General features: G+C 40.1%; 3 protein-coding genes across 5 annotated transcripts; all 3 read right to left on the reverse strand.

The window, feature by feature from the left end:
• Nucleotides 1–792: 792 nt before the first annotated feature.
• LOC110049909 (uncharacterized) lies at nucleotides 793–4506 on the reverse strand. Its single transcript, XM_020755757.2, has 3 exons — nucleotides 4368–4506; nucleotides 3621–3722; nucleotides 793–1800 (listed from the first exon to the last, which is right to left on the reverse strand). Exons 2-3 carry the CDS (start codon nucleotides 3715–3717, stop codon nucleotides 1154–1156), a joined length of 744 nt encoding a protein of 247 aa, XP_020611416.1. The 5' UTR covers nucleotides 3718–3722; nucleotides 4368–4506; the 3' UTR covers nucleotides 793–1153.
• Nucleotides 4507–6060: 1554 nt separating this feature from the next.
• On the reverse strand, nucleotides 6061–7887 carry LOC110049910 (uncharacterized). 2 transcript variants are annotated; one of them, XM_020755758.2, is made up of 3 exons: nucleotides 7797–7887; nucleotides 7430–7501; nucleotides 6061–6749 (listed from the first exon to the last, which is right to left on the reverse strand). In XM_020755758.2, exons 2-3 carry the CDS (start codon nucleotides 7491–7493, stop codon nucleotides 6343–6345), a joined length of 471 nt encoding a protein of 156 aa, XP_020611417.1. In that variant the 5' UTR covers nucleotides 7494–7501; nucleotides 7797–7887; the 3' UTR covers nucleotides 6061–6342. The 2 variants fall into 2 exon arrangements, with proteins under 2 accessions (XP_020611417.1, XP_020611419.1); XM_020755760.2 differs by having other exon boundaries at nucleotides 7430–7495; nucleotides 7797–7874.
• Nucleotides 7888–9627: 1740 nt separating this feature from the next.
• LOC110049913 (uncharacterized) lies at nucleotides 9628–11780 on the reverse strand. 2 transcript variants are annotated; one of them, XM_020755763.2, is made up of 3 exons: nucleotides 11688–11780; nucleotides 11246–11345; nucleotides 9628–10643 (listed from the first exon to the last, which is right to left on the reverse strand). In XM_020755763.2, the coding sequence occupies exons 2-3, from the start codon at nucleotides 11337–11339 to the stop codon at nucleotides 9847–9849; spliced, it is 891 nt and encodes a 296-aa protein (XP_020611422.1). In that variant the 5' UTR covers nucleotides 11340–11345; nucleotides 11688–11780; the 3' UTR covers nucleotides 9628–9846. The 2 variants fall into 2 exon arrangements, with proteins under 2 accessions (XP_020611422.1, XP_020611423.1); XM_020755764.2 differs by lacking the exon at nucleotides 11688–11780 and adding an exon at nucleotides 11594–11610.
• Nucleotides 11781–13492: the final 1712 nt, after the last annotated feature.

Raw genomic sequence — 13492 nt, forward strand, 5'->3', positions numbered from 1 at the left:
CGAGCACTAACTTACACCTCTTTTGGAGTTCTCAACCAAAAGTTAGAGTTTCCAATTTCGACATCGGCCAAACAGGAACTCTTTTAACTTTTCCCCGTGATATGTCCCTGACTTCAACCAAATTTGGGCGCGTTGAATACCTAATTGTCGTTGTTTGAGACGTTTTCTCGGCACGTCAGGCTCGCCGGGTGTTGCTATGGGTATTTTGTTCCCAGAGAGGTATTGTTCTGCTACGTCGGCGGGAAAGTGAAACTCTGAGCTTTTTATCAACGTAAAGTTGATGGAGGTAAATTTACCACCGTAACGAGCTTGCCAACAAGTGTTTCGAACGTTCACTTCGTCAAAAGTCTTTGCTCTTTCTCTTTACGCTGACAACTGGTTAATGCTCGAAACATCAGCCTCGCAAACTCTTTTCATTAGATATCGATAAATAATTTACCTTTATTACCTTAAAATTGATAAACAGCCAAGTATTTTGTCTCGACTGCGTCTCGTCAAAACACGAATTATAGCTCAACCAAACTCGATCGACATATATGCCACTGAACCGTAACAAAAAGGTATGATTAGAAATAAATATTAAGTTAGCCTGGCCTGAAATCATGCGATGTCATGAATGCGATTTGGGAACAAAGGACATTAGTATTGATTGCACCAAGTCAATGTATCGCACGCATTCCGAAGCATTTCCGGCGTTATCACAGGCTGCCATATAAGGCCAACATTGTTTTGGCGACAAATTTACTCAAGTGATGCCTCACAAAAATATAATGGAAACAGATCACAATAAGGTATGTTTGAGCACAATTTAATTGACAACATAACATCAGTTGTATATAATACTAAGCTGTACGTTTTACAGCCGATCTGAAAACAAAACGATCACAAGAGCTCGAATCCCATCTGATACTTGAAGTCAAGTTCCATTTCATCGCAGTGGAGTAATCCTTATTTACAAAGACATTTATCCTGAATTCGAACTCTTTTGCGACTGACAACAGTTAGTTTTCTAACTAAAGCTTAAAAACATGTTTTCAACACAGTTACATTGCCCCAGCATTCGTTAACTTGAACACCGGGCGTTCATCCGCAACCCGTCTTGAAACATTGTCGTCACAACGTTGAATAAGCAGTCGTCGTTCAGTCTTCGTATCTACTCTTTGTCGTCCTTTTCTTCATCATTCTTCTTTTCCTTCTTTGCCTCATCCTTCCCTACCTTGGCCTTCTTGCAGCAGGCACTGCAGGGGGGAGCGCAAGTTGGAGGGCATGGGGGAGGGCAGGGAGGAGGGCACGGGGGAGGGCAGGGTGGAGGGGGAGGAGGACATGGTGGTGGGCAGGGGGGAGGTGGAAAGTGGTGTTGCTGTACGTGAACTGTCTGCACAGTGTGGCATGGGGGTGGGCATGGGGCAGGAGGTGGAGGTGGGGGTGGTGGTGGTCCGGGATGGGTGTGGTGGACGAACACATGGGCGTGTGATTCAGTAGAGAAGGGAGGAGGGGAAGGCATGGGTGCCGGAGGGGGACCTGGTGGGCTTGCGTGGTAGACGTGGTGGTGCACAGTGTGGCCAAAGTGGCATGGTGGTGGGCAAGGAGCAGGTGGAGGAGGAGGAGGAGGCGGTGGTCCTGGGTGAAAGTGATGATGGTAAAGAGTTTGTTGGCTACTGGTTGCTATTGGTGGGGGTGGGGGTGGTGGGGGAGGAGGACAGCATATTGGTGGGGGAGGTGGTGGTGGTGGTGGTGGCGGGCAACAGGTTGGTTGACAAGGGCAGCTTGATGGGCATCCATATCCACATTTCTTAGCTCCTGCATGAAGAGAACAACGGAAGGGAAACAAATGTAACTAAAGAGTTTTTTGATTGATATTTGAAAATTAAAATATGTGCCCGGGAATCGGAGGGCTATCTTCATAAAAAAAATTCGCGCCTGAGTTGAAAACAATAAAATTATTTTTTGTCTCGCAATCGAGCAAGAATCACTTCATCGTTGGATGGAACTAGCTTACGATTTATCAGATGTTCAGCTGTTACCAAAAATATCACTAATTTGAATCGGTTTGTATTAACACACTCATTCGGTTGAACTTCTCCTACTTTACTTTTCGTATCAGGTCTAAAGATATCAGTCATGCCTACCACGTTGATCTTGATGTTTCTTATTTGCCCAAAATAAAATATTGTTAACATTTTCGGAGACACATTTTGCAGGTGGTTATGGCTTTAGTTCAAACCAGGAGAACTGAAGACTTATCAAATTTGTAACAAACAAAAAGCACACTGATCAGGAGAGTCAATTGCTACAACGACAACATCGAAATAAACAAATGATTGTAATTTGAAGAAGAAACATGTAACCTGACGGCGTCAAGAGAGGAACAAATCACGGTGGAGGAATTGTGATTTATTTTGGTTTTTGTTTCCCAGTCGAAAATAAATATTTCGTTAACCTTTTTTTTTAAACAGGTAATTGCGTATTACAAACTACGAAAGCTGAAACTTACTGTAAAATTAGGAAAAGTTTTGAACTGCAAAATTACAGTCATATTTGTGTAGTTATAACAGCGGAACCAAATTGTTTGGCAAATCGTGTTTCGGGATATGGATTTTCTTTGCGGCCCTCAATTATCCCTCTGTATATAACATTCCCTAATGTGAACAATCTCAATAAACTCTGAATGGAATGGTCAAAACTAAATTTGTCAAACTAACATAAAATGCAGTCCAACACTTTGCACCTGTTCGTTAAAATAGATCTGGAAAACAGATGTTCCGCTGCTAAGACCCTATAGCATGATTTTTGTGAAACTTTTTTTCTATGGATGGGAACGAAGGCAAATCATAAACAAGGTTATTTTTTAAGTCGCTATTAAATTTCTAGTGATTAGTTTATTCCCAAAATTTCTCCTCTATTTATTGAGGCGACTTCCCCATCTTTCCGTTCAATAGATTTTGTTTATCAGATCTGACATCGCGAAGTTAGTTTTATGTTTGCATGTTTTTGTAATATTGCGTTCGACTTGAATAAACCTTATCGCATGCGGCTTAATTAAAACGGTTAAAATTGTCAAGATCAAAAGAATCGACATTTTTCACCAGTTTGGATGCTTTTGTCTGTTAACTGGTGGTGTGGTTCTTCTAGACAAGTGACGAGAGATTTAACCTGCTGTGGGAAATGATGTTATTTATCTTTGATCATTTCCCCAGTTTTGACAGAAATAAACTAAACTTAATCAGTCGTATTTTAAAAGCTTTCTGCTGAACTCATCTCTAAAGATATAAAACCGAAGCCCTGACTCATAGGAAGTAGAATTCTGAATCACTGAATGTTCTAGTTCCAGTTCCAGCGCCGCTAACATTTCGTCGTTAAATTTAAATTTCAACGCAATTTGTTTGATATTATTTCTTTACTCTTAGCTTAAACAAGTCTAACCTCTTTTAAAAGAGATAACTTTCAAGGTATTCCCTTCATAACAGCAACATTTTCAAAACTTTCCATTATTTTGAACCTTTCGGTTATTGTTAAAATTTGTCGGCCTGCAAAGCCATACATAACTTGAACGCTTGACAACCATATTTTTGATTCATCACTTCAGTTTAAATGACTCGAGTTTTCTTCTTTCCTCTTACCTTTAAGCTGATTCAGCTTCTTCTTCAGGATTTTCTTTTTAGCTTCAACAGTGAAGGCTACCAACACAATAAGGAAAAGAAAGATTCGCTTGTCCATGTTGCCTGAAGAATAAAAAGAATTAAGTATTAGCTGCTTGTCTAAAACTTCAAATTAACTTGTAGTCATAGTACCTGGTATAACCGCCGCCTATGTTAGTAAACCGCAGGAATATTTCTAAGTCCTCCTAACTGGAAAATTTCGATCTTCAAGAAATCTTGGTGAATGTAAGCATTTTTCAAGAACAGTTAAATTTGATGCTTGTTTGATCTGCTATATTTAACACAATAACATGGTAAATCTTGATTTGCTATATTTAACAGAATAACATGGTAAATTTTATCTGACAAAACTCTGTGCAAAAACATAGATGTGAAACTAAACTTTAGAGCAAATTAAATTTCCCAAGTACATTGTTTTTGTTATTCGCAATCGTTTTTCTTCACACCTAAGTCAGCTACCATCAAAGAAACCAGAACAAAACGAGGCCAATATGAACGATATAAACAGTACAAATGCGCCCGACTCAGTCTTTGAAATAGTTTCTACGAGAGAGTACACTTCGAAGAAGTCGAATGACTAACTTCTCAAAAGAAAAAATAACGACCGTTGAAAAGGTATACGATATGGCAAGAACGTTCAGTTCGGTTTAGCAATAAATTATTTCATTATCATTGAGACATCAAAGTGAAGTTCTCAAACGATCTTACCTTTCTTTCAGGAAAACCTAAAATCCCTGATTCCTTGGGCAACACAATCAAGAAATTGCTACTTTGCTTTAAATGGAAGACGTTGCGATGCGTTAATCGTTTGCACTACCCGTTCTGGGTTGGCGAATTTGATTGGCTCGTGCAGGTTTCCTCATGCATGTCCTAACGATCCAATGTGGCAACGTAATGGAATGAGTTTGTGTTTGACACGAGGCTTCCGTTCACACCGCCGGCGATTAATTTTTTACGCATCACCAGTAAGCTGTCCCGGAACACTAGTTCTATGCCAAGAATCCCATATTGAAGTCTTTCATAATAGTCCCCTGCCACTTTCATGGTGCTTGAATTGTCACAATCAAAGCAACCTGTAATCGCTGAATCTTTGTTTCCTTGAAATCTGTGAACCATGAAGGAGGCATAAAAACCGTTGTCTGAATAAGACGCCTTTCCGTAGTTACTATTTAGTGTAACCTTTCGACGAGGTCGTTCCGCAGTAATCGCAAACGGTAGCTTGAAATATGCCCTATTGTAGTTACAGACACTGACTTTATTGACTTACTGGTGTTTTGTCGCTTGACATTTATTCACCCGTTATCGCTATTGTTTCACGGATTCTCGTGGAATAATTGCCTCTATTGCAAATTTCAACCGTGAAGAAAGTGTTACTAGTATCTCTAAAAGCATTAAAGGTAGTAACGGTTTGAGTTCAGAGGTTATTTTCCTGCAAAAACAGCAATGAAAAAACGTTCAGCTAACTCTTAAATATTGGTTGACAATGTGGCTAGACTGCAGGTTATAAGTAAAGGTATAAGGCTTTCCAGGAAATAACCGTTATATTAGAGGATCCAGAACTCACTTTAACCACCATTACTTGCTTTACAAATATTGTTCTTACAGCCTTTAAATTAGACTCAAGCTGTTATGACGATGTTACTCTGCAAAAAAAAGAACTTTCTTCGCTGAGGATTTTTCTACACGTTAGTAATCCTAATGACCGTTTTCTTCTTCTTCTTTTTTTTTTTTTTTCCATAACGAAAAGACGTTTATCAACGAATTTAAAGCCGGTTCTTACAATTTTAGTATTTATCAGTTCGAAAGGATCCGTGCGTTTTATGTCAAGTCGAGGAGACCCATGATTTAAACGGCTTACTGAATTAACGTCTTCTTCTGTAAAAAACGTCTCCTGCTCAGCAAGGTGCTGAACAAAAAGGGGTTGAAACAAGGATTTAGGAAGCTGAATTTTTTATGAGTAGCAATGATTCAAAGGTGGTTTTTGTTCAGGTTTTTTGGACTATGAAAATATGCTTACACTGGTTTGTTTGTTTGTTTGTTTGTTTGTTTGCTTGCTTCTTTCTTTATTATTTCGTTCGTTTGTTCGTTTCTTCGCTTGTTGAGTCATTTGTTTGTTTGTTTGTCTGTTTGATAAGGTGTTTGTTCGTTCGTTTATTTTTTGTTTGGTTGGTTTCTTTCTTCGTCTGTTTTGTTTGTTTGCTTGTTTCTCGTTATCTAGGACGCAGAATAAGTGAACTAAACAGGAAGTCTGACTGGGCCAGTCAAGACAGATGTATTCCTCCAAGACTTCTTCAACAATTCCTTTTTTGAAAGCTTAAGGGTACCACGAATCTTCTATCGTAACGGGACAGGTGGGAATAAATCATAATGTGGACAAATTTAATACACCACTCACAAAATGTTTCTCATTAACAACACTTTATTTAATTACACGAATTCCGACAGGAACATTAAGTTCATAAAGGAGCTAGTACATAAATTCGTCACTAGAACGTAAAATATTCTACAAAACGTTCGTACATAGATGTTATTATTACGTCAACGCAACGTTTTTCCTTCCGGTCGTTTTCCAGGCAAAGCAAAGTTCACCGCCTACGCCATAAAGATACACCTTGAAACAATCCCAAATATAACAACATCTGGCTCACGCAGTCTTTGTCCTCGTATGTACATTGCTGAGGCTTTATCCTGATCGCTTCTTGCAGCACATAGGGGGGCAGGCTGGTGGGCAGACTGGAGCAGGGGCACAGCATGATGGTTGGCATGGTGGAGGACATGGAGGAGCAGGAACAACTATTGGAGGAGGAGCAGGCATTGGGCAGGGGCATGGTGGTGGTGGTGGTTGGTATTCCCACACGTGCTGCTGGCTTTGGACAGTGGCGGGAGGAGGAGCTGGCTGAGGGGGAGCAGGCATGGCTGGAGCCTGAGGACCCATGTGGTGGACATGGTGGTGGTGGATGTGGGTGGTGTGGTGGATCTGTTGAGGAGGTGGTGGTGGGGGTGGTGGTGGCGTACAGCAATAGGTTGGGCAGGTGGGAGCACACATTGGAGCCATGCAACTGTATCCACAAGGGATTGCGCCTCTCTTTTCTGCAGAGAAACAAAAAACGTGAAGGTCACTACAGTGACGATGTTATGATGATAAGCTTGTCTACTTCGTGCATTACCATATCGCCATATTCGCGACAGACGAGAATCTTATCAATGTACCCGATACTTCGTAGCGTAATAATTCTTCCGTGACTGGGTCTAACACAACTTCATGATCTTCGAGGTCAGACGTTCTCTTAAGTAGCTCTTAAAACAGTCTTATAGAGGTGTCAATAGTCCGGTGGTCCGAAACAAAAAATCCTTTTTAAAGGAAAATGTGTAATAGAATTTTATTTCGTATCAATTGTCATCTTGCTACGGGTTGATCATTTTGTTTTGAATTGTTTAGCTTACTTTCTTGTGTCGTCCTACTACTTTAACAATACTGAAAATATTAGAAACTATAAGTAATTCTCCCGGTAGATTGGTTAAGATTTTAATGTTCTGGAAGCGAGAAAGCTATTTAATCCCGTCTCTGAAAGAGTTTCACGATTGTGGTAACACAAGCATAAAATATTAACTTGTTTCAATCTTTACATAAAATCAGTTTTGGATAGGAGATTTCGCTCCGGATTTTTTCAATCCTTTGCGATTATCACATCAAACGACAAAACTCTCTTGTGAAGACGCCTTTAATATAGATATGTTACAAGTTACAAAATAAAACAACTGAGACTTACCTTTGAGAGATTTTGCGCTTACGCACACAACGGCGGCCAAAAGAAGAACAACAAATCGGGCCATTTCTGCAACTTGATGAAAGAAAAAGCTCGTAAGAATACTATCGACAAGAACTAAAACGATTAAACAAGACAAAAGATTGTTCCCAGCTCTAGATAAGAGGCGGTCATCTTACAGTTTTATAAGTGATAAATGCTCTCGGGGAAATGTGTTACCCTTGGAAGAAAAGTTTAAAACGTCCTTAAAGGTTGCACGAACTTATACGATATCTTACAGAGATAAAAAGCTAAGAAAGAAATCTTCTACTCAAGGCATTATGTGCTATCGGCTTTGTGGTTATAAATAGATCAAATATGGTGAACTTACCTTCTAGTCAGAGCTCGAATCGATCTACTGAGCGCGCTGAGAAGTGATTTGCAATAGAGGATCTTATTAATTATGTCGACGTTTGACCAGTCGCAGGTCTTAGCCAATGGGGTCGATTCCTATTGGCTGTCGATGACTACGGATCACAGGATTTGAAGGAAGTCTATAAGTTATTAATAGTTTTAGTTGATTTCATTGCACACTTATGAGCTCTCGCGCAAGTCCCAATGACTAAGAGATTAAGTCATCAGCACCATTGCGTCAATTTGGCGCGCGTGCGTTTGCTGGCGCCAAACGCAGGCACAAAGCAACCAAAAGCATTCCCACCTTGTATCACTTTATAAGAACATAAAGTATTGTATTCCTGTGAAACGGATTGTTATTTCTCGGGTTAGAAAACGCGTGAAAAATAAGCTTTTGGTACCTGGTTATTTTATGACACTAGTCAAAACATTTTCTCACGGGAGCCAGGTACCCGTATGAGCTGTGTAATCAACCGTTGCATCATAATCTTCCTCTTTGCTTGTCGCAATTCCCTCAGAAAAAGGATTTTTAAATTAAAGTTATCGCCACCTTTTTCCCCCATTTTTTATAGTATTTCCTCGCGTCCCCGTGCGCTGATAAATGTGGATTTAATTTATGCTTAATCCAACCCTTTTCCTTTCAGCGCTTTGGTGTTTTGTTTTATTGACCTCCGAGGCAGGTGCTTGTATTCAAGATCCGTCTGAGCTTACAAGATGACCACAATGGGGTTCTTTACGCTATTTAAAACAACTTCCTCAGATATTTTCGTGCGCAATTGACAAAGCAAACATGTAATAAATTAGTCCTCAATAAAACCAGAGCCGTTTTAACGGTTCTTTGTTCTAATAAAGCGGCCGCTTTTTTGTTTTATGATTTCTGATAAAAGAAATCAAACCATAACGACAGAAGGAGGAGGTGAATATGAATAACCAGGAATTCCTAACAATCCAACACAGAATGACTTGCAGAAGAAGAAAATAAGAAAGAAATTCTCTTCGGGACGCATAGCAAAGCTCGTCAAATTGTTTTTCTCTACATTATGGTCATTGTACCCATTTTTTTTTTTTTCTAAAAGATGCCTATGTTAATAAAACGCTTAACTTTGATTTATTTTATGACCCGTGTTAAATTTAAAAATACCGTTATTGTACCAAGGAGCACGAACAAAGCAACAAAGCCCGATAAACAGTTTGTTTTTAAAATTTATTGATCACCCAAAGAGGGGAAAATTAGTACCAGAATTTGGCTACCCAAACGTTATAATTCAAAAAAAACCTTTATAGCATGCACACGAAAAAAAATTGCGTTTTCTTTTCGGGTCCAGAGTACATTTACGCTATAACACATGGGAAAAGCAAAAGTTTGGATAAATAGATTTAAATAAATAAGCCACACTTTAGAAAACCTTCTAGAAACAAATATGTGTTGGTGAACGCAAAGGACGGGTGGAGTGGGACGATAGTACCCACAACAATTTAGGGTCGGGTGGGTCAGTGAATTCCATTTTTAGCAAAAGAGATGGGCAAAATGGGGGTGTGGGAAAATTCTTAATTTCAGGCGTTAGAAAACGTTTCAATGAAGAGTTTTAACTTTCAAGTTAAATTTTTACTATTTTCCCCTGTGTGTAGGCAGCTCTGTAATTTTTGCCAGTTTTGTTGTTTTTGTTTGTTAAGTGTCGTCGTCGTTGTTGTTTTTGCTGCTGCGGCTGCTGCTGCTGTTTTTTGTCCCTGAGCAAATAGTTTTAACTGTAAACTTCGATCAACGACACTTATTTTATATTACAACTCAAACGTAATCAAGAAACAAGTTATAGTTTAAAACGCTTCACCTTTAATTAAATATCAATAACCACATGTACAACTTTTTTTTCTGCAAACTTCACAAGGTGGATCGAGGGTTGCGTTTATTCACAAGCGTACGAGCATGCGTACTTCAGGTAAAATGCATCATAAGCGCATCTTTCAGGACGCTGAACTCCTCGTGTAACATACACCGAAATGAAACCTAACTATGAAGCTCGGTTAAACTAATCGTCATCGTCGTTTTCCTCTTTCTTATCCTCCTTTTTTTCCTCAGTCTTGTCTTCTTGTTTATCTTCCTGTTTGTCCTCTTGTTTCGCTTCTTGTTTCTCTTCCTCTTTGTCCTCCTGCTTGTCAGCTTCATCTTCCTTCTTTTCCTCGACCTTGTCGTCGTCATCGTCGACTTGGTCCTCGCCAGAGCCATCATCCTCGGCCTTGACCTTGTTCTTCTTACAGCAAGACACTGGGCAAGATGGAGCGCAGCTCATGACACATGGGGGTGGACAAGGTGGTGGTGGGGGTGGTGGTGGATGCACGATGTGGTGGACGACCTGGTGAACATGGTGGATTCTTTGTGGTGGACCGGGAGGGGAGCATGGGGGTGGGCAGGGTGGAGGGGGAGCAGGAGCCCATTGGTGGGTATGATGATGCATAACACTAGCAGTGTGGCATGGTGGTGGGCAGGGAAGTGGTGGGGGTGGGGGAGGAGGAGGCAACATATGATGATGAGTTACATGATGGATGTGGTGTACAGACTGAGGGGGACCTGGGGGCATGCACGGTGGTGGACATGGCGGCGGAGGAGCCGGTGCCCATGACTGACTGTGAGAGTGCTGTATACTATGGGTCATGCAAGGAGGAGGGCACGGCGGTGGAGGTGGTGGGCATGGAGGAGGGCATGGGGGAGGACAAGGTGGTGGGCATGGTGGGGGTGGGGGTGGGGCACAGCATGCCGGCGGGCATGAAGGTGCGCAGGAGGTTACTGAGCATGGACCACACTTCTTGGATCCTTGACTGCTTTTGACTAAAGGAAAGATAAAGAAAAAGAATTACTATTTAGATCATTTTTTAGCTATTTCAATTTCTCGTATCGTCAATTACGAGCCAAATTTAGTCCAGTCGCACTGTTTATACTAACTGACTCCCATGACAGGTGGTTTAAGGTGGACTACATGTGGCCAGAAGTTTTTCTTGGCGCCCTTTAAATATATCCGAAACCTTTTCAAAACTAGTTTTCGTGTTAATTGTTACAATTTCTCATAACTTTGTAGGTTGGCTCGGCTTGATATTTCAAGCAACGTATTCATCAAGGAGAAGCTCTCAGTCCACCTAAACCAAAACTTGTAAATAATTGTGTTTTATCTGTTGTTGTTTCACGAATTAAGCGATCATGAAATACGATGACATACGTAGAGGGAGGTGAACCACAAGTTCACAGATATAAGAATAATGTAGATTAAATGGTCCAAGTTATAACAACTACAATAGGTATTTTTTCTATCATTCCTTTTGCCATTTAACATGATAATTTCGAGTTTCTACCACTGCTTTCATTCACGGAGATTTATTCCCTATCGAGCTACCCGTGCGGCCATTTCTAAAGAAAAATTAAAGAACAAAACTCACCTTTCTTTATCTTGTTAGCTTTAGGGTGTTTCCCGGCCTCGACGAAGGCAACCGCCACAATTAAAAGACACACTAATAACGCCTTTGGAGCCATGATGGGCTGTGAAAATGCACCAATAATGATAAGTTAGATTTCAACAAATGAAACGACTTGCCTTTTAAACTGAAGTTAACTTTAGCATAATCACAAAGTCCAGACTTTGTTGAATGTGATAAGAAAGTTATTTACCATCACCTAACTTCTTCGAGTCAAGTCAAATACTTCTTCAAGTCTGAGGTAAGCGTTTAGTCTTCGTTTTATCGCGATTTATTATATCGTAATAAACCATAAACCACGTTTTCTCGCACCTAGTTTTCTATTAGTTGCTTCCTGTACCCCTCTACTGGTTTGCGTTGAACCAAAACGAATCAATTCGGCTATTACAACGATGACCCAACTTACCGTCTCTCTGAGGCTACCTCCTTGAATACGGATTGAATTATGATAAACTGAAATAAAACGTTTTATGCCAGGGTCCCGGAAACGTTAAATTATTCACCAGTCTTTGTAATCCCTGATTCACTCAGGTCAAGACCGTGGCGTGTTAATTATTCACGGGCCGTGAGGTGATTCGCATTTCGCGCGTAAGCCCCTTTTTGGGAAACAAAGCCAGACTTTGACGCTCGCAAAGGGTATTTTACTTTTGCCAGAAATATTCGTCGACCTAATATTGTTTTTTTGTGATGGAATTGTTTCGATTGCTTTTTCAAAAGGTCACTTTCTAAGCTCAGTATCCCCGCATCAGGTCAGTGTATATCGTTAATATTTTAGTATTCACCAGTCGTGTCGTTAGCAAATGACAAGGGAACACCAGAAATTGGTGAGGGAAAAAAACGCTTTGGAAGTTTATTTAATCTCTATCGCCTATTACTGAAAATCTTTCAATTTCTTTAAATTTCCATTCAAAATCTCGCACAGTAAAAGCTAGCTTTATCTAAATACAAGGTTTTCCAGAAAATTGATGCTTCATCGTTTCTACCACAAGGAAAATTTCGCTCGCAAAAAATCTTGTTTTGACCAGGGCACAGAATACCTGCCCTTGAAATGAAATTCATCTTTCGTTAACGTTGTTAGAAGTGGTTTCTCATCTGTCACCGGGCAAAAACAATGCCTTCTTCCGCCGCTTTCAATGTGAAAAGTGCAACTCACCGCTACTACACGCCCTTTTTGTGAAACGATGACAAATATCATGTCGACAAAGGTCACTGAACATCAAGACACAGAACTGAATCAGTCTGCACAGACAAGCGAGTGGGTACTCCGTCTTTGGATTTGCTTTTTTGTCGCATTTCAGCGTGAAGTTTTGGAAGTTAAACCGATTCTTTGAAACAAACAAGGTCAGAAAAACACGTCACAGCCCATTTCCAACTAAAAGGATAAAACAGTTTCCTTGAAAAGGGAAAAAAATACAAAATGGATAAACGAGTGGGCGAGATTTGTTTGTTTTGTGCTCGTGTTCCAATTAAAGTTTGTCAACTGCGGTTCATGGTGTAAGTATTGATTGTTTCTTATCTGTCTAGTAAGAAGCATTTTCATCTTTCAAGTTAACAGTTTGATTAATTTGCAAATTTATCTTATGTGCAACCAATTCAGAAATTTGGAAAATAGTCTTTTAAAACTGTTAATAACAATTAATCACTTAACCTTGTTCTTAGACCTTCGTAGGGTATTTCATGCCTCCAATCCGCGGAAAGAATAAAGGAAAAATTACTGATACTTAAATCAATTCTGCAGGACGTGAAAACGGTCAACCGTGACAAGTTATTAAGCTCATCTGCTCCTTAGTTTGTCATTAGGTAGGTCTATGTGGAGTTTCTTTGAACGTGAAAAATGGCGAAATGTTGACAAATAGTAGTGAATGGCCCAGTACTTGAACAGTCAAACTGTGTCAGTAATGTCCACTAAAACTACATGACAACAGTTAAAATGAACTTTTTTAGACTTTAATTTTCCCAACATTTTAAATCTCTATTGTAACTGTGACAATCCCAGTGGGGAGCGACATCTCACACTGAGATGTGATGGGACTGATCGTCGTAGCGTTTAGGGGTTAAAATCAAGGATTTGTTACTGCTCAGTCTGCTTAAATCGCCACTGTTTGAGTCATGATCTCGGCACTGGCTTAAACGTCTGAACAGATGGAAGCAACAACTTATCGTTTTAGACTTGGTATCTCCTAGGGGAGAAAATAAATCAAACCACGCCCA

The sequence above is a fragment of the Orbicella faveolata genome, unplaced genomic scaffold (genome assembly GCF_042242905.1).
Source record: "Orbicella faveolata isolate gen_17 unplaced genomic scaffold, um_ofav_v1 contig_13, whole genome shotgun sequence".
Classification (NCBI taxonomy): domain Eukaryota; kingdom Metazoa; phylum Cnidaria; class Anthozoa; order Scleractinia; family Merulinidae; genus Orbicella; species Orbicella faveolata.

What these genes read in the sequence shown, in the direction of transcription:
- LOC110049909 (XM_020755757.2), bottom strand. Translation starts at nt 3,717, where the DNA reads ATGGACAAGCGAATCTTTCTTTTCCTTATTGTGTTGGTAGCCTTCACT. An exon ending in GAAGCTGAATCAGCTTAAAG is followed by an intron (nt 1,801 to 3,620) that starts GTAAGAGGAAAG and finishes CTCTTCATGCAG; the next exon opens with GAGCTAAGAAATGTGGATAT.
- LOC110049910 (XM_020755758.2), bottom strand. Translation starts at nt 7,493, where the DNA reads ATGGCCCGATTTGTTGTTCTTCTTTTGGCCGCCGTTGTGTGCGTAAGC. An exon ending in AAGCGCAAAATCTCTCAAAG is followed by an intron (nt 6,750 to 7,429) that starts GTAAGTCTCAGT and finishes GTTTCTCTGCAG; the next exon opens with AAAAGAGAGGCGCAATCCCT.
- LOC110049913 (XM_020755763.2), bottom strand. Translation starts at nt 11,339, where the DNA reads ATGGCTCCAAAGGCGTTATTAGTGTGTCTTTTAATTGTGGCGGTTGCC. An exon ending in AGCTAACAAGATAAAGAAAG is followed by an intron (nt 10,644 to 11,245) that starts GTGAGTTTTGTT and finishes TCTTTCCTTTAG; the next exon opens with TCAAAAGCAGTCAAGGATCC.